The sequence below is a fragment of the Notechis scutatus genome, chromosome 5 (assembly GCF_049901735.1).
Source record: "Notechis scutatus isolate UNSWTSFEM ecotype Mainland chromosome 5, rNotScu1.2, whole genome shotgun sequence".
In the NCBI taxonomy this organism is placed as follows: Eukaryota; Metazoa; Chordata; class Lepidosauria; order Squamata; family Elapidae; genus Notechis; species Notechis scutatus.
In genome coordinates, this window is record NC_142013.1 from 23,582,421 (window position 1) to 23,603,355 (window position 20,935).

At 38.6% G+C, this 20,935-nt stretch overlaps 1 protein-coding gene across 1 annotated transcript in view; it reads right to left on the reverse strand.

The window, feature by feature from the left end:
- Positions 1-8,625: 8,625 nt before the first annotated feature.
- The window catches only part of UBL3 (ubiquitin like 3), a 49,260-nt gene continuing 36,950 nt past the window's right edge, over positions 8,626-20,935 (reverse strand). Inside the window, exons 3-5 of the mRNA XM_026675036.2 lie at positions 20,620-20,706; positions 11,276-11,353; positions 8,626-10,296 (exon numbers count right to left, since the gene is read on the reverse strand). Coding sequence (XP_026530821.1) covers positions 10,244-10,296; positions 11,276-11,353; positions 20,620-20,706 — 218 coding nt within the window. The 3' untranslated portion in view covers positions 8,626-10,243. The remainder of the gene's footprint in view (positions 10,297-11,275; positions 11,354-20,619; positions 20,707-20,935) is intronic.

A 20,935-nucleotide genomic window follows, 5' to 3' on the forward strand; every position in this document is an offset into this window, starting at 1 on the left:
TCAGGGCAGAGCACATTTCCGGGGTCTCCAACGTCCAGGCAGACTGGCTGAGCAGGGCCACGTTGGACCCAGCAGAGTGGCGCCTGCATCCGCGGTTGTTCAGGGAAGCAGCAGACAGGTTCGGGTCTCCTCTGGTAGACCTCTTTGCCTCGCCGCTCAACACGCAGACACCAAGGTTCTTCTCTCGGTTCCCTTCCCACGGGGCAGAGAACCACGACGCCCTGCGTTGCCCGTGGCCTCCCGGCCTCCTGTACGCCTTCCCTCCGCTTCCGCTGATCCCCAGGGTAATTCGGAAGTTGCTGTTCGAGAGGGCGGAGATCCTACTAGTGGCCCCATATTGGCCCAGGAGGCCGTGGTTTGCGGATCTTCACGGTCTATCGGTGGTTCCGCCGTGGAGGATCCCGCTGGACCAGATCTCCCTGTCACAGGGACCTCTGCTTCATCCCAGAACCACAGTGGCTGCAGCTAGCCGTCTGGAGGTTGAGCGGAAACGATGATTGAAGAAGGCTTGTCTACCCAGGTCATAGATACCATTCTGGCTGCCAGGAGGCCTTCCACTACTCGAATTTATGATTCAACTTGGAACAGCTTCTGTAAGTGGTGCCGAAAATCCTCTGTCAATCCTCGCTCTCCTTCTATAGCACAAATTCTAGCCTTTTTACAGGATGGCCTAAATGAAGGTCTCTCTCCCAACACGTTGAGAAGACAGGTCGCGGCCCTCTCAACGGTGGTGGCTGGCGGCTCCTTCAGCTCTCTTTCCCACCACCCTCGCATTAAGGCTTTTAAAAGGGGCTTCTAATTTGCGCCGCCGGTAGTGCATAGATATCCAACATGGGACCTTAACAAAGTTCTCCTGGCCTTGACTAGGCCTCCCTTTGAACCTCTCAGGGAGGTACCACTCCAGTTTCTCACCTTTAAGGTGGTCTTTCTTGTAGCGATCACCTCAGCTAGAAGGATATCTGAAATTGCAGCTCTATCCGTGAGGAAGGACTTGTGCATTTTTCATTCTGATCGAGTTGTCTTGAGACCAGACCCCTCCTTTTACCAAAAATCAATTCTGCTTTTCACAGGGCGCAGGAGTTGGTCCTACCTAATTTTTGTCCAAAGCCTCTGCATGATAGGGAGAGGCAATGGCACACCTCGATGTTCGAAGGGCGTTGCGTATTTACATATGTTGCATGCAATCCATCAGGAGATCGGAGTCCCTGTTTTTGTCATTTCAGCCTAAAACGCTGGGTCAAAAGGTACCACCATCCACGGTAGGCCGGTGGATTAGGGCGACCATTTCCAAGGCCTATTCAGTTCAAGCTCTTCCAATCCCCAGTGGGATAACGGCTCATTCCACCAGGAGCGCAGCTACATCAATAGCTTGGGCTACTCAAGCCTCGCTTCTTGACATTTGCCGGGCGGCCACTTGGGCCTCTCTGTCACCTTTCATACGCCACTATAAGATTGACACTTTCGCTCGGCTGAAGCGTCCTTTGGCAGGCGAGTCCTACAGCAAGTGGTTGGGGATCCTAAGGAGATTCCGATCCAGACGGAGTCCCGCCCGTAGGACAAACATGCTTTGGTATGTCCCACTCTCTGGATGCTCGCAGCAGTTCTACGGAGAATGGGCGTTGGTTCTTACCTGATACGCCTCTTCTCGTGGAACTGCGTAGAGCATCCAGCCCCACCCTTCTTGGTCCGTCTGGTAGGGAATTCTGTTTTTCGGCCAATGATCGTTATTGTATATACTTGAGTTGTTTACTAGTTCAGTTAGAGGATTGTGGTTGTCCTCTCGTCTTCGTGAAACTGGGAGAACGCATGGAGGAGCCACGTGGAGGAAGGAGGAGCGTTCTTCAATTATAACTCAGCCTGTGAGAAGGAAGGACTGAAGCACCTCCCACTCTCTGGATGCTCTACGCAGTTCCACGAGAAGAGGCGTATCAGGTAAGAACCAACGCCCATTTTCACCATTAAATTTCATTTTGTTAGATAGCACCCAATGTATCATCAGTACATAGATAAAACTACTTCTATATCTAGACCCTAAGTCAGATATACGATGTTATGGGGATCCTGTTCCAGTGCCTGGCAAATTTAAAGATCAGGACTTGAGGAAGAGGCTCATGGTCAACTCTGGCAAGACATGAGGGATTGTAAGGACCTTCCAATCACATGGATTTATCATTTTTACTTCTGGAAAGGATTGCACTTTCTGGATAGAACTTATACGTAATTTGGGTTTCTTAATGAGGAGGTTATAGTCATGGGTAAGAGGACCTTTGCGCAAATCCAATTTCATCTTTTCTTGGGCTGAGAGGCCTGTTTCCCAGTCATTCATGTCTTGGTCTCATCCTGCTTTAAAGCACTCTATGTCTCAGTGAAGACCATCCAGAAACTACAACCAATCCAGAATATGGCTATATGAGCAATTACAAGTGTTCCTTGACTTACCCAAGAAACATTTCTGCTCTGTGAGATGCCAGTGGGATTCTGAGTACAATTTATGGTGTTGGCTATCATCTGAAAATCTCTACAAAGACTTAGGATCTAATTATCTGCAAAACCCTCTTTCTCCTATCATTTCCATCTGCTCAAAAGATCTAGTAGAGTTGGCCCAGTCCAGGGCCAGCTGTAAAGCTGTCATCTTGTAGGATCTAGAAGACATACGTTCTTTGTAGCTTTGTCTGCCCTTTGCAACATTATCTCTCCTGAGGATTGAAAGATCCCAACACTGTTGGTTTTCTAAAGCAATGAAAACTTGGCTCTTCCAAGCAGATTCTGGGACAGAGTGTAATGATTTGTTCTCTAGTAATCTGTCTCGATGGGTTCAATCCTGTTGTGTTGCTTAACATCCCAACAAGTGGATATGTAGTGTTATTATTGTGTTATTTCTACCACTATATGGTTATTTGAACCTGGAATGTAAGCTGCCCATCAGTGATTCATTCAATAAATAAGTAATAAAATCCTATTTTATTTTGGACTTTAAATGCTACTAAAGTCCAAATTCAGCAACAAGCAGAAATAACCCTAAAGGGCAGGGGGGAATGGATTTTCAACTTTCAAAATGCTCCAGTTTGTACAGAGAAAGGTGCTAGAACAACAGTTCTGGGACTTCCGGTGGTAAGGCAAGGATGAACATAAGTGCAGAAGCCCATCCGTGGTTTCAGTTAAACTCTTTTTGAGGTTGGTGCGATCCTGTGAGGGTGCACAAGTCCCAGAGAGATTCATGCCAGCGTGGGGGAGACTCGGGCTGCAGTGTGGGGAAGGCAACCCCCCTGCAGCAAAGAGGAGCCCTCCAGAGCCCAACAAGCAAGAAACAGCCACCTATTAATGGCGGCTCCGAAGTCCGGACTGCCACTGATGTAAAGAAGCGAGTGAATGACAGTTTGTGGGATCATTGGTGAAGAGTGTGGCAGAGAAAATTAGAGAGGATGATTGGAATGCTACAGACTTTTATAAGGCTGTTACAAGTGTCTGTCCGGAGCCCTAAAAGGAAGCGGCCAAAAAGCGGATGCGAGGCAAGTGAAAGTGAAGGGGCTTGGCAGACAGAAGAAAGATAGAGGACAATAACGAGTAAAAAGGGAAGTTTATGAGGTCAGGAGATATACCACACCAATATTAATAGAAGGGAATCTAGCGGCTGGAAAGTGACTGGAAGGTGTAGAGGATTTGGACTATTTCATTCAATTTTTATGCTGAAAGACTTTATTAAATCGCAGACGGGAAGAAGATCGGAGCTGACGGAACAGAGACAATGCGGTGCTACAGGCGATACTTAGAAACCCTGAAGTTATTGTAACAATATAACTGATGTAAACAACTTAACTGCCCTTCAAGGAGTATACTGATCTAAATGAGAAGGTGGTTCCATCTGAAGAAAATCAGGAAAATTGAATTTAGGAATGCTAAGACGAAAAGTAAAAGTGGAAGCTTCCAAATGTGTGGAGATACCGTGTAATTACAGTCACTACTTAGCATTTCTTACCTCCCCACTTCTGGTACGTTTGGAATGTAAGCTCTTAAACTTAGAGACAGAAAGCTAAAAACTTACTTTAAAATTCCTTTTTCCGCTTCTTTACTCCCTTTTTCCTGTGTACATTTGCTCATTTTTTCTTTATTCCCCCACCATCTGGCGCTATGATGAACTATCTCTCCTTCTTCAATCTCTCTTTATAATGATTATAAATATGTATACTGGGGAAAGGAAAATTGATTGTTGTAATTGATTGTTAAATAATTGAATTAACTGATTTAATTGATTTATTTAATGATAGTTATATTTTGATTAGATATATAGGGAAAATAGTAAGAACATAAAGTATTATTTAATTAATAACCGTAGGATTTTATATATTAATAATTCATTGTGCGATCACAATTAATCCACTTGGGGATGAATGTAATACTGTTTGTGTTTAAGAATATTTAAAATAAGGTTAGATAATACATATATTTATTTATAATATTTAAATATAGTTGGATTTAGATATAATATTTATATATTTTTTTTATTACATGAAGTTATGTATAGAGGCTGAGCATTGAGGCCTTACAAAATTATATATGTGATTTAGAATTTGGATTTAAAATAATACAGTGATAATATTTTTATCTATAAGAACTTATACTCCAGTAATTAGCTAAGAGTACAGCTATCCAGCAGATAGATAGATTAAGTAATTAGATACCGGTCAATCCTAATATAGAGATTCTATTACTGAGTTAATTTGGGATAATATAATTAATATATTACAACAACAGAAACAAATCTTAAAAGAAATGACTTCCACAACAACTACAGCTCTGAAAACTGGAAGAAAGGTCACCCCAACGTTAACAACTACGTCGACAACAGCTTTGCCCATGGCACAAAAAAACCATTGAAGAAACATTACCAGTGGAGAAACAAGCTAACATCTCGAATGCCAACATCCAATCAATTATGCTGACTTTACAGGAATCGATGATGAAGCTGCAAGAAACAATGATGAAAAAACATAATGAGATGAGAGCAGATATCAATGAACTAAAAGAGGAGATGGGGAAATTAAAAGCAGAAATGAAAGCGGATATCTCCAAAGTAGAGGACAAAGTTGAATTATCACAGCAGGCCTTGGAGAAAAATGAAGCAACAATAAAAGAGGTAGAGAAAAGGACAGAATGAACCGAAAGGAAATTAGAAAGGGTAGATGAAGAATTAAAGAATGTGAGTAAAGAAATGGAGGACTCACTGGTCTACCTAGAGATGGATAAGGCTGCTACATACTTGAGATTCCAAAATGTAGTGGAATCCAAAGAAGACTTGGAACAACTAATGGCAGGAATATTGGCTAGACTATTGGAAAAGGATAAAGATGACATCTTGAGGCAGTTTGATGAAGTTTACAGGGTTAGCACTAATTATGTGAGACTCCACAAATGCCCAAGAGAAGTCCATATACGATTTGCGAAAAGGAGTGTCTGGGATATCATATATAGGATGTCAAGAGATGAAACAATCACGTATAAAGGCAAAGAAGTCTTGGTTCTCAAACAAATACCAAGAAGAGTAAGAGAACAAAGACGAGATTATAAATTCTTAGCAGCTTACCTAAATCAGAAAAGAATCGTATTTAAATGGCTAATCCCAGAGGGGATGTTAGTTTCTTGGGATGAAAGGAAAATCAAAATAGACTCCATGGAAAAGGCCCAGGAATTTTATGAATGATTGGTAGGCCCGGAAGACCAGAGCAGTAACGAAGAACTGGAAACGAACTCCCAGGAAGATCAAGGCTATCATAAGAACAGAGGTGGAACTTTAGCTCAAAAATATTGGCAGAAAATTAGAAATTGGCTGGAGGAAATGACAAGAGAACAGATCAAATTCAATCCAGAGTCCTTTCTATTAGGGATCTTTGATAAACAAATACCAAAAAAAGTGAAATATATAATAATATATATTTTGACAGCGGCCAGATTGGCTTTTGCACAATGTTGGAAACAGCCTCATGTTCCATCAGAGGAGATGATTATTCAAAAATAATTGTGCAGAAATGGACAAATTAATCTTGGCATTAAAAAATAAAGACACTTCAATATATTACAACAGCTGGAACTGCTGGTACAAATGGATAGACCAAAGATAGATTTTACACTAAAAGGCAAAAGAGGATAGGATAGAATCGTAGTAGTGATATACAGATATATGTAAGGATTAAGTGTGTATATGGCATAAAATAAGGATAAAAAGGAGGTCTCACAAACTGTTGAAGATGAAAATGTTTTAATTGTTTTCTATCTTTTTCTTTCTATTTTCTTCTTCTTTTATTCTTTTCTCTCTCTCTTACATTTATGTATGTGTTGTTGGCCTGTTTTAATTGTAAAATCAATAAAATTTATTTTAAAAAAAATAAGAACAACAGTTCTTATATAAGTAGTTCTTAACTTACAACAGTTTATTTGATGACTGTTCAAAGTTACCACAACACTGAAAAAAGTGACTTATAAACGTTTTTCATACTTACGACCATTGCAATGTTCTCATGGTCATGTGATCAAAATTAAGATGTTTGGCAACTGGTTCGTATTTATGATGGTTGCAGGGTCCTGGGGTCATGTGATCCCCTTTTGCGACCTTCTGACAGGCAAAGTCAAAGGTGAAGCCAGATTCTCTTAACAACCGTGTCACTAACATAACTGCGAGATTCACTCAAAAACTGTGGCAAGAAAGGTCGTAAAATGGGACAAAACTCACTTAACAAATTAACAAACTTAGCAACTTAAATTTTGGACTCAATTGTGACTATAAGTTGAGGTCTACCTGTATTGAGAGTTTAACCTAGCCTGCAGCTTTCTGCACTGCTCTCAAAGGTTCTGATAGAACATTTTTCCCCCACTGGAATAAAATATTCCCTCCTGCTTATTTTGAATATGAATTTTTAGTCTTACGTTCTTGAAAAATTTTGCTAGGTCAGGACAACCTGTCTGCGATGTTATTAATAACCGCAAAAATAATAATGTTTTTATAGTAAGCATTAATTTTGGAACCTCAATTAAAGCAGCATTTTAATAGAGTGCTTTCATCACACTGGAATGTGTATCCTGGAAATTACCACATAATACTTTCTATAGGACAATATCCGAGGTTGCAATGATACAATTATTGTATCAAAGAATTAAAGAATTAGTCATAAAGCCCAGGTGTGGTGCCATGACACTTGTGAATTGTTTGTTCTTGCATTAAAAATCAGTCTCATGAAGACTGTCAGACATTTTTAAAGATCTAATGCTGGAATTATTTTTAAAAGATCTCAATGGGCTCTCACATGCTAATAATAATGGACCCCATCATTAACATCTCTGTGTTAGAAAAAATTAAGCAAGCACAAAGCACAAACCTATCTTTTGTTGCTTTGTGTTGGCCTCCCCTCTTGCTTTACCTTACCCTTTCTTAATAATCAGCCAAATAAGTTGGAGAAGTGGTACAGCACCCATTTATACAGTAGTTTGTGATGCAATTCAGACTATCCTAGTTTAGCTATTACTAATCCACTTTACCAGGCAAGTAAATGCCCATCCCTCAATCTGGTCCCAGTTTGGCTGGGAACTCGGTACCAGTTTCTCTCTTTCTGAGATTTTAGGGTATTTATTAAGCCAACGGCAAATTGAACCATTACATTACCAAGCCTTTCAAATATCATGTTCTTTTAGTAATTCTCAATTATTAGAAGTAAATGGCCATAGTTTAATTACAAAGCATATGCTTGGCATGCATAAGGGTTTAAGTCTCCAGGTCCATGAAAGAAGAGGTGGTGGTGTTTGTATGACACAAGTAAATGTATCAGCTGGAAGCTGAACTGATATTTCATTATCCCTTTGTATTTTTAGCCCTTTCTTTTTTTCTTAACTTTTGTTTTTGTCCCTATTTTTTCTTTCTTTTGTTAAGCTAAATCCAGTGATGGCCAACCTATGACACACGACAAAGATGACATGCCTTGGTTTAGGTGACACACTGATATTCACCAACACCCCACAACAACTATTCTTGAAACCCTGCCCCACTCTCATGCGGATTTCAGAAGCTGTGGATGCCATGTGAGAATGGAGTATGCTGTTGTGTAGTGCTGGGCTGTGGGAGCAAGTGTGCCATTCCCAAAGGCTCACCCAGGCCACCACTTTAGAACCAGCCTCGGCACTGCCAAGTGCCACTATTCAGACTGCACCACCACAGCTTTGTCTCTGTAAGAAGATAAAATAAAGGACATCACAGAATTCCTTGAGGCAAGGGCCATGACATGACATTATGCAAACAATGCAACTTGTGTCGGATATAATAGGACAAGTATGTCATTACATTATTTGCACAATGATGTGATGATAGATATCAGTTTGAGGTTACAGTGGCTTGTTACAGAAACCAAAGGGAGAAGAAATCTTGAATGTGCATCATCTTCAGCTTCCATAGAAAAGGTTGGCAAAACTGAAACAAATACAATCAATTCAAACTAAATTGTAAATCTAACATCACTCCTGGTATTCCAAACCTAGTAATTTAAAAATTAAAAAGAGAGAGAACTAGGTGAATTCTGTTACAATAGAATTAATTTGAAAATTATGCAGGCCAGATCAAGCTCCCCAAATCACAACCACGTGCACTACAATATTCTTCTTTTATTTAGTTTACAGAAGAATCTATCAGTACAGGTTGCAGAAGGAAAATGTTTAGTGCTATTTACAATTTGTTTAAAACTCTGCTCTATACAAATTTAATTTTGATCATTATGAACAATATCTTTGTAGGCCTACTGCATATAAAGCATTTTCTCAAAGCAGTAACATTGAATAAAGTAACCTGATTACATTTAAATGAAGATCATTCAAAACACGGAACATTTGTAATGGCTATGGACTCAAATACAGAACACAATGTCAGTCTGCATCTTTAAAAGCCTAGATCTATTTATATAGTTTATTGTTGTATTATTTTACCCGCCAATGTATACTTAAGTTCTATAGCCATGTTTTTATAAGTTTTTTTAATTAAATATATTCTACATATTTTTACTTTCAACTAGGAAGATTTCTCCCTAGTAGAAAAAATATAAAATCTTTATATAATTTTTACAAGTTTAGATGAAACTACCTCATGCTTTAGTGCTGTGCAAATTTTTTAGCATATCTTTTTTTAAAATTACATGAAATAAAAGAATGGCATCCTTTGTAACTATGTATGCTTTTAAAAAACAGCTTTTGATTTCCAATACAATTGCAAGCACTAATATCAAATGCAAATAACAAATGAACTAATCATTTAGCATTTTTTTCTATTTTATCCTCTTTTTCTTTTAATTATCTCTTTGAAGTCACTGTTGAGTAAGCATGACACTGGACACTAAGATCAGATGAATAAGGATGACTGAAAAACATCAATTGTAGATATTCAAAGACATAAATTGATTAGTAAATGAGGTCTTTAATATTTATGCACAATAATAAAAGCCTATGAACTACAGGAAATTACCCCTCCCATATTAAGGCTAGGAAATGCACTCTCTGCACTTATTTGTGCTGTCTAAACAAGCACTCAACAAATGTACGAAAGAAGAGTGCACATCAATTAAAAAAAAAGTTGCAAGAGCCCTCTACAGAGTGCTTTAAAATTACAGGCACATAGTTTGTTGCAGTGAGATTCTTTTAATATATAGACAATTTTAATAATTAGTGTTTTGTGCCACTTGGTCATCAAGGGTGACTTAGGTAGAATTTACTGAGTAGTTACTCTTTCCCGCCCATCTATCTCCATGCTTTCTATTGGCCATGACTGAATTTAAGAAAAAAACTATGGATATTTTTCAGTGCTGATTCATTTCTCGGTGTTGGAAATATTTAAGAACATTTGTTGATGAAGTCTATATATTGTCAACTGTTTTAGTGCAAATTGCCTCTAGTATTCGTGATTGGTTAAAGTTCCGGTTAAGAATGATTTTAAGGTAGCAAAATGATTTCTGCTGAAGAGTAGTTAATTTTTTTCTTGGAGAGAAAATTCATTGGCGAAATGATGCATTAATAAGCTTGTTCAACAACATAAAGAGTAGAAATAAAAAAGTATTCATTGTTCTAGGAAAAAAAAGTGTGACCAGGTTCATGTAATATTTCAGTTCAGTGGATTCACAGATAGGCAAAGGGTTTTTGAAACAATGTTGGTCTCCTCTAATCCTGCAGCATGAGACACAAAAACTATTCTACATCACAAGTAGCAGATACAGTGGCGCTTCTACAGGATCACACAGCAATTGCTCTCTCCAGTTTTTTCACGATTTCTCTGCCCTACAGAAAAATAAACAAAATGTTTTCAAGATAATTAATGCAAAACACCATATATGCATTATAAAAGCTTTACAGTATTATTATAGTGTTGAATAGTCCAGTAACAGGGTTTTACATGGAATGAAAACAATTGCTATCCTATTTTCTCAAAAGATTCACTGGAATATTTTGAATTGGCTATGTTCTGATGGAATAAGGGCCATCAAAATAATCAATGGGAAAAGCCACATGTTCCCCATTGTCCTGTTTTTTATTCTTGCAATACAAAAGTAGATTAGATGGTAGACCAAACTGATTATTACCTACCATCCAATGTACTAATAATTTAGCCAACAGATTATATGGATGTCTGTGTGTGTGTTTCTATAAACATAAGCAATAGTTAAGTGCTCTTGTAGCCTGTATGAAGAAAAAAGCTGTCCCTCTCTTCACTTTAATTTAACAGTTGGGTTGAGCATTCTCCCTAATGCACATACAAGATATGGATTTTTAACAATTGAAAACCTGCTTTCAAAACTCAGAAAGAAAATGCAGGTTTATGAGCACATAAAGCAGTGCAGGTTTATGAACGCTAGTTTTCCTCTTCTTATTGGAAAACTATTATTCGTTTTCCAATAATAAACAAAAATAGTGTATCAGATAGGCAGCAATAAATGCTTAACAGACAACCTGTATCTCTCACCTCTCCCCCTTTCTCATCACACTATTCCAACCAAATTCTGCAGGGACAGAACAAATGTGTACAGCTAATATTATTCAAGTCTCCATGGCCTAGCCCAACCCCAGGGGTTTTGGTCACAGATTAATCCAGCAAATTAAATGTCCAATTCTGAATGTAAATTTAATAGTTCAAAGGAACCCAAGAAAACACTAGATTGATCATAAATGTATCATATTTACTACAAACAAAAGTTGTTTTCTTCCCAACTTTAATCTACAATATCCAATTTCAAAATATATTGCAATTTGCTAAGCCTACCTTGAGAGTTTGGCTCTGGCAATGTCTCTCTAGCCACCAAATGCATCACTGTTGTTTTGCCAAAGGGCAATTTTAATGCTGCAAAAAAGAAAAGAAAAACTGTTTTATAATGCTCCTCTATAATGCACAATATTATTCCATAATTTCAATGGCATTACAATTGTTTCCTGACTGTGCTAGTATTCCTTTTATTTATATTTATATATATAAATATGTGTGTGTTTTCTTAAGTTTTCGTGGGTATTTATATGTATGGTATTCAGCTTTGTTGGGTATTTTCACGTCATTATAGTTGTGCTTTTAAAGTTGTAGCAATGTTTGCAGAATCTCATCTGCCATCATCAGGCTTCTGTATAGTATACAGAAGTCTGATGATGGCAGATGAGATTCTGCCGAAACATTGCTACAACTTTAAAAGCACAACTATAATGATGTGGGAAAATACCCGAACAAAGCTGAATACCATAAATATGTGTCTGTGTACACACACACACACAGACACACACACACAAAAGTAGCATTTCTTTAACTGAATCTCTCAAGCCACTTACAGAATATAAGTTGTAAAAGTAGAGGGTAAAATATTGTATTAACTTCTGCAAATCTATTGATGTAGAAGGATAAATTCAATGTAGCCATAATTGATTCAATTAAAACAACAGATAATGAAACACTTCTATGCCCATGAGGTGGCTGTGGAATTGAACAGCTGTTTTATATCACTTCATACTCACTGAACCTTCACATTAGTTGCTCTGTATTACCCATTATTATGCCAAAGATTGCATTAACTATGAATAGAAGAAACTATAATACAATGTATAATACAGTCTATATACATAGATTGAATAATACACTGATGATTGTGTTTGTGTTTAAACTCTTTTGTAATTGAGCTTGACTCCTGTTGATTTTATAGACCTGAGCATTTAAGATTCTTGTCAGTAATATAAAAGTGAGTTGCTATGGCCTTCTGAGACTCTTAAATTTTCAAGTATAACCTACAGCTTTGCTCTTTCCTAGAGGTTTTGTCATCAAAGTCCTAATCATAGCTAACCCTATTTAACTTTTAAAATTGAAGTAAGTTTGACACTGGCTGCTACCATGCAGATGTATGGATTCAAATAAGAAAATGCGCTTTCTGTTTGGTGTGGACACATTCAGTGCACACAGGATCTGAACCACCTTTCTAGCTTTGAATCCAAATACCAGCAGAACCCAGATGTACTGTAAATAAACAGGTTTATATTGCTCTGTCTTAACTTCTTCAATATCTGCCAGTCAGAGATGTCTCTGGAAACAAGGTTAATCATTTCCGAACTCCACAATATTTATTTTTCAGATTGTTACAAACTGAGAAATTGGGATTTCATGATTTCCCAGTGCATGATTACACTGGCTGGGAGAAAAAGGAAAGTCAACGCAACTAGAAAAGTGAAAAGAAATGAAAAACAAATGGAACTGTTGTACTTCCTGTAGCTAGACTGATTTATATTGCTACCTAGCAAGTTTTTTGTACTTCCTGCTGTGACATAAATAGAAAGGAAATAACCAATATCCTCATGTGCTCTTTTAATTCTAATTTTTCAATGGACATCTCTGATGACTTTCTTGAAAGATATTTAATCTGTTAGTCCTTCTCAAACCTGAACCACAATGCCTTTAGTGAGGCATCATTATAAAGAAGCCATTAAAAGTAGGAAAAAATGCCAGATTTAAATATAGAGGCAAGAGTACATTAACAATGCTACAAGAAAAAGCATTCAGTGTAATGCAGAAAATTTCCAAAAGAATGCAAACTATTCATAGAAAATTAATAAGTGATAAAACCTATCATCTGAGGAAAGCCTACATAAAGAATCCCAATGCTTCCGACTTCCAGTTTTGAGCTTCCCTGAAGACAGACCGCTGACCGCGATCGTGCGCGGCTTTGGTCCATGCTTCGGTGTCAGAGAGCCCCGATCCTTTGGATTTGGGGCAGAAGCCGCCTTGTAGGGGTGGCAGAGGAAGGGGAGACCGTCAGCTGGGTAGAGGGGAGTCACAAAACTCCTCCCCAGCTTGGCAATTACTCCCTCCCGAAGACGCCTGAAGTGGTGGTCTAAAATGGCCACCCTGAAGGGGAAGATTAGACTGGAATAAGATTGTGCAGGAGAGAGAAAGAAGCGAACAGCAGGAGGAACGGGACAATATAATCAAATGGAAGATACTCCCAGGATTAACATTTCAGAGAATTTTTAATAAAGAATTTAAAGCTGCAAAGAGAAAGAGGAAAAAAAAAGGTGTGAATTACTTTTGACAGCAACAGGGCTTTGAACCGTGAAGGTAGAAGCTGGAGAAGGAATCATATAATCAATTTGGATAAGTATATTTTGATTCTATATAGGCACTAATAAAGCTGAACTATAGATAGTTAAAGAGGAAATTTAATATTAATTGGATTTGATCTTTTTTATGGAAAACTGTGGTTTGAAAAGCTCTGAATAATAGAGAAGAAAAAAGAAAAGAGGGGGTAAAGATTTAACATAACAAAGAGTGCCACCTAAGTTAAACTTAATTTGCTTTTCTTTTAAAAGACTCTGTTTCTTAAAACTGTGTCGAAAATTGATACAATAAAGCAAGAACTTTGAAAAATTGAAACATTGTAACAAAGAAAGAAACAGGAAGACCGTGCCCTTGGATTAATTGTTGATTCTGATATGGACCTGGTGTTGGATTAGCGGAGGCTTAAAATTTGAGAGAAAGAAAATAAAAGTTGACTGTTGGAAATAAACTTTAAATACATTATTTGGATTAAATTGCGAATTAGAAAATTGTAAAATGGAGATATCTCTTCTGGCATTAAAAATGGAACTTAGAAAAACGAAAGCCCTCCATCAAGGAACTGAATGACTACAGACCAGTTGCTCTAACATCTGTAGTTATGAAAATCTTTGAAAGGCTTGTGCTGTCGCACCTGAAAACCATCACGGATCCTCTGTTAGACCCCATGCAGTTTGCATACCGAGTAAATAGATCGACAGATGACGCTGTTAACATGGCTCTGCATTATATCCTACAACACCTTGAATCTTCAAAAACCTACACAAGGGTCCTCTTTGTAGACTTCAATTCAGCATTCAATACCATTATTCCAGACACTCTTCTAAGTAAATTAAACCAACTAGCAGTACCTGAACACACTTGTAGGTGGATCATAAGCTTCCTAACAGACAGGAAGCAGCAGGTGAAGCTAGGCAGAATCACATCCTATACCTGTATAATCAGCACAGGCCCCCCCCCGAGGCTGTGTGCTATCTCCACTTCTCCCTATATACCAATGACTGCATCTCAAATGATCCATCTGTAAAAATACTGAAGTTTGCTGATGACACAACAGTGATTGGTCTCATTCAAGACAACGATGAATCTGTATACAGACAGGAGGTTATACAACTTGCCTCGTGGTGTAACTGGAACAATCTGGAACTGAACACACTCAAAACCGTAGAAATGGTGGTAGACTTTAGAAGAAACCCTCCCATACTACCACCTCTTACAATACTAGACAACACAGTATCAACAGTAGAGACCTTCAAATTTCTAGGTTCTACTATATCACATGACCTAAAATGGGCATCTAACATCAAAAACGTCATCAAAAAAAGAACAACAAAGAATGTTCTTTCTGCGCCAACTCAGAAAGCTCAAACTGCCCAAGGAGCTGCTGATACAGTTCTACAGAGGAATTATTGAGTCTATCATCTGCACCTCTATAACTGTCTGGTTTGGTTCTGCAACCCAACAGGACAGACACAGATTTCAGAGGATAATTAGGACTGCAGAAAAAACAATTACTACCCACCTGCCTTCAATCAAGGACCCGTATACTGCACGAGTCAAAAAGGGGGCTGTGAAAATATTTACAGACCCCTCACATCCTGGACATAAACTGTTTCAACTCCGTCCCTCAAAACGACGCTATAGAGCACTGCACAGCAAAACAACTAGACACAAGAACAGGTTTTTCCCAAAAGCCTGCTAAACAAATAATTCCCTCAACACTGTTCAACTATTACAAAGTCTGCACTACTATTACTGTTAATCTTCTCATCACTCCTTATCACCCATCCCCTCCCACTTGTGATTGTAGGACTGTAACTTTGTCGCTTGTATCCTTACGATTTATATTGACTGTTTCCTAGTATGATTTGATTGTTGATTGTACCCTATGACTATCATTAAGTGTTGTATGTTATGATTCTTGATTCTTAATGAATGTATCTTTTCTTTATGTATACTGAGAGTATTTACGCCAAGACAAATTTCTTGTGTGTCCAATCACACTTGGCCAATAAAGTATTCTATTCTATTCTATTCTATTCTATTCTATTCTATTCTATTCTATTCTATTCTATAAGAACGAGGTGAATCGATGGGTTTTGCTTCAAAATTCATTGAAAATGCGATTGCAGAATATGAACAACAAAGACAAAAGGCAGAAGAGGAGGCAGAGCGAATTATAGAAGGGGCCATCTTTAGTGATCATCGAGAACAAAGAACTCTGGAAAGAAAGAGGAAAAGAGTTGGAAATAAATATAGGAGATTTAAGAAATTCAATAAAAAGGGGAATATCTGAAAAATTAAAAGAGGGAAAAAGAGTCAGCAGAAATTTGAAGGGCAGAAGGAAGTTATAAATAGAGAGGGGGATAAAAACTGGAGTGAAAGAATAAAGGAGAAAAGACACGGGGAAAGAAGGGCCAAGAAACAGGATTTGGGAACAAAGAAATATGGGAATTATTAAAAAATGGGACAAAATTGCTTAATTAGACATAGAGATAATGCGTGATTAATATTTAGAAAGGGGATGCTGCAAGGTATTGGGGGGTAATACAAATAAATTTATAGTTATGAAATAGGGACATATAGATTGATAAGATGGAAAACCTAATTGTTATTTTTTGATAATGGAATCTAATGCTCTTCTTCTTTATGCATAGAGATAATTGTAACAAATAATGGAATAAGCTTATTAAATATATGGAAATATTTTTAGGATTGGAATGTTGGATTTCTTTTTGGTTTAAATATGAATGGAGTAATTAATGGAATATGTGTATTAAATATACTGAAATAAATGAAATGATATAGGAGGAGAGCTGAAATGGAATTAACCTTAGGGTTTAGGATTGTTTTATTGATTGAATGAGTAGATGAACATGTCCTTCTTTTTTGAAAAATTTAATGAAATTAAAAAGGGGAAAAACCATGCAGAATCTGATTTATATATGCTATGTAGTTTTAAAGGGATTATTAAGTTTAATGTTTTAGGTAATAATGCTAAATGTTAAATGGGATTTAAAAGGGGTGAAAATTAATGAATATGTAACTTAGAGGTGGCACACTTATATTGATATTTCAGGAGGGAAACCAATTTATAGAAGTGTTTTTTAAACTAGAATTTAAGATGAAATATACAAATGTGACAGTTAAAAGTACTAAAGTATAATGATTATGAAGTTAACGTAAGTGAATTAAATAATGAGATGAGTATTTAGAATAATACAATAAAATAGAAAATGTATAAAAGCACGGTTAAGATAAGAAACTGCATACAAAAATTGAATATGTAACTATGGTCATATTTGTATGTATATGTGAAACCTGTAATCATGCTGTTCACTAAAAAGAGATGTTAAAATGTGGAAAACTGAATAAAACTTGTTTTTTAAAAAAGAACCCCAATGCTTCCAACACTCCAAGAAATATTTTTCTTCATGTTTCAAAATGTCTTAATGCTGCACATTGCATTGTGACAGAGAAAGTGGTACCATGTTTCCCCGAAAATAAGCCCTAGATAGCTTTTTGGGGTAGGCCTAATATAAGCCCTACCCCAAAATAAGCCCTAGTGAAAAACACAGGTGGCCGTGGACCACAAAGGAGGCAGCTCTTCCCTTCCCTGGTCACCTCATGGCAACTTGGCCCCTTAATCGCAGCCTGCAGATCAGCTGAGCCAGCGAAGGCCAGAAGCTGCCTCTCATTTTGTCTCTCTGGGCACCTGGAGATGTTTCCTGCAAGCGCCTCCAGGTGCCACGATTAAGGGGTCACTCAGTCCCTTAATTGCGGTCTGTTGATCAGCTGAGCCAGCGAGGGCCAGGAGCTGCCTCTCATTCTGTCTCTTTGGGTGCCTGGAGGTGTTGCCAGTCCCAGCCCTGCCTGCAGCGTGTTGGAATTGCCTGGTTCTCCACCCCTTCTGTTCGGCTGCACCTACTGCTGCTGACCTTGCGAGGGCTCTTGATTGGATCGCTGCCTTTGCCTGCTGCTGGTGCTGTCCCAGCATGTTTTGGAAGGGAGAAGACACAGCTGCTGTTGCTCATGCTTTGTGTGTGTGTGTGTGTGTGTGTGTGTGTGTGTGTGTGAGAGAGAGAGAGAGAGAGAGAGAGAGAGAGAGAGAGAGAGAGAGAGAGAGAGAGAGAGAGAGATCCGATCCAACTTCAGAGAGAGTTATCTGCTGGCGGCAGTATGCTCTCTCTGTCTCTCTCTCTTTCACACACACACACACACACACACAGAGAGAGAGAGAGAGAGAGAGAGAGATTTGATTAGATCGCTGCTTCTGCCTGTTGCCGGTGCTGTCCCAGCATGTTTTGGAAGGGAGAAGATGCAGCTGCTGTTGTCCATGCTGGGGTTTGCACGGTGGCAGCGAGAGACTGCCAAATTTTTTAAAATCTCCCCTCCAAAACATGCCGGAAACAGTGCTCTTCAGGCCTTGGCCCTGGTGGGGGCTAGTTCTCATCCTGGCTGTGCACTTGTGCAGGCTGCTGCTACAAGGCAGAAAGCCATGTGGTGCGTTGGGATTGCCTGCTCCCTCCCCCGCTTCTATCCGGCTGTACCTGCTGTTGTTGGCCTTGCAAGGGCTCTTCGCCATCCTGGCAGTGCTTCTCTTGGCTACCTGGAAGCTTCGGCAGGCAGGAGCTCAGTGGTAGCCCTGCAGTGGGATTTAGAAGGGAAGGGAAATCACCCCTTCCTCCACTTGCTCCTGCGTGATGCAGGGCAATTTTTGGAGCACAAAGGAGGAAGGGGCAATCTCCCCTCCCTCCTTCATCTATCCTGCTGCAGGGCTGCCTGCCGAAACAGTAGCTCACCCAAACCAATTCTGCCTCCTTACTCATCTAAACCAGATCCCCTCCCACCAGTGTTCATCAGCCCTGCCAGCCCTGCACACAGGCACATCCATGGTTTCGGCAGAAATCATTCCCAAGGAAAGGAGGACCAGCAGGAAAATGGGAGGGGTAGATTTTCCTGGGGTGTTTTTGCAAACGGCTTGAAAATGGGGAGGGGGAATTTTCCTGCCTCTCGTTTTGTTCGGTCTGTGCTGAGCTTCAGAACAGGGTGAGGGGCAGGGAAATTCACCCTCCCCATTTTCAAGCTATTCGCAAAAACACCCTATTCCGAGCCTTCAATGTTTTAATCCTGGAATATGCTGAAGATTCGGAATGGGGCGTTTTTGCGAACGGCTTGAAAATGGGAAGGGGGATTTTTCTGCCTCTCACCTGTTCTGAAGCTCGGCACAGACTGAGAACAGGATAAGAGGCAAAATCCCCTCCCCCCCTCAGAATACTTTTCTTGTCCTGCATGTCCAGCAGATAATAGATTTGGAAAGCAGGTTAGTGGAGGGATGTGGCTGCCTTGGGAGGGGTGGGGTGGGGGGTTAGGGAGCTCTGTGTGTGTGAGAGTGAATGTGAGACTAAGAGCTGCCAGCCATGGATAACTCTCCGAGGTTGGATCGGCGCTCTCTCTCTCTCTCTCTCTCTCTCTCTCTCTCACACACACACACACACACACACACACACACACACACACCCCAGGCAGCCACAACGCAACATGTTTAGGGTTGGGGAGAAGGTGGGCAAAGTTTGGCAAAGAGCAAAAGAGGCTGGGTCTTATTTTTGGGAAAACACAGTAGAGTAAAAGGAAACAAGTTTATCTAAAGACAGAGCAGAAATCTTTGGCTTCTTATTTGAACTAGTTCTATTCAATATTCATAAGAATTTTTGCCTGCACTCATTCATACCTGAAGAAACCAGAAGCATTTGAAATGTGGATTTACAGGTGGCTGTTACGTATAAGTTGAATTGATAAAATTAGAAATCAGGTGGTGATAAGCCGCCTGGGAAAACCAAGGGAAATCATCAAAACCATAAAAAAGCAAAAGTTAGAATATTTTAGAAATGTGATGCAACACCTGGAAAAATACAGCATACTTCATTTAATCCTCCAAGGAAAAATTGAAGGCAAATGAGGTCCAGGCAGAAGATCATGGCTTCAAAATCTAAGGAACTGGTCTGGACAAAACTCAACAGCACTTTTTCATGTGGCTGTTGATAAAAATAGGATTGCCAACATGATCGCCAACATCCGATGACAGATATGGCACAAGAAGAAGAAGACTTATTCATTACATCTTCTGTCCCAATCCCTTTCCCTTCTATGCCTTGCTAACAAGATAAGCCTAAATGCAGGATTCTCCTGTTAGTTCAATTTTGTTCACTTTCTGGAAGCTTGTTTTTTTTAGATTTTTATTTCATTTTTTTATATACAACTCAAAGCAACAAATATACCAATAGTTCTTCCTCCTATTTTCTCCACCACAATAACCCTGAGAGAAGAGTTGGGCTGAGAGAGTAGTTGGTCCAAAGTCACCCAGTTTTTCATGCGTAAGGTGGGACTAGAATTACTATATCCTAATTTCTAGGTCAGTACTTTTGGCTAAAGAGTGAGATAAAAACATCTTCATGTTTAAGTGCTGTGGTAGAAATTAGAGGTAAATTGTCCATATCCAGATACATTTATACTCCATCTGAGATGTCATTAGCAATCTAAACCTGGCAGGTACTAGATACTGTAGATGTTAGTCAGTTAAAAAGAATCAGTGAGGCACACCACAAGAGGGCACAACTGAACAGCTTTTCTACTCCAAGTGAGATAAAACCATTCTTGTGTAACTAACTAGTAGTGTATATCTGAAAAGCAATGCTAGATATGAGAAAATTTATTTTGAATCAGCCATCAACATTTTTACTCATAATTATAAGATCTAGGATACTTCCTTAATCTTAGTTTCATTTTGATTATGATTTCTAACATTCCCATGCAATATAAAAAGTAAAACTATAATACTATAGCCTCAATTTAAAAAAAAAATCATATTAAAAGTATTCTCTGATTCAATTTCAACTATACCATTTGCTGAACTTTCCAAAAAATGTATTTTAACTTTCGATTGTTCTCAAATCAATGAAATTATATCATTTTAAAAAAAATTTAGTTCACTCAGAAGATCTTTATAAGCCAATTTCTTTCATTACCTCCTAGAGTCACATTGCCATGAAGAAATCTTCCTTGATAAATAAGTCTCAGAATATTTGGACTGCTCACTTGTTCTTCTTCCCAATCTGGAAAAGTAACAAGAAAAATAACACAATTCAATTATCTAATTTTGAAATTATATATTACTTCTTATAAACTTCCAGCAAGGCTAATCACACACCAGTTTATGAATATTATTTTGAATATGTTTCTTTTCTTGTCATAAGGATAGGTCTTTAATTTCAGCCTTAAAGAGACAAGTCAAAGGGAATTGAACTAGAAAATAACTCCAGAAATTATTTCTAAAAATACTCA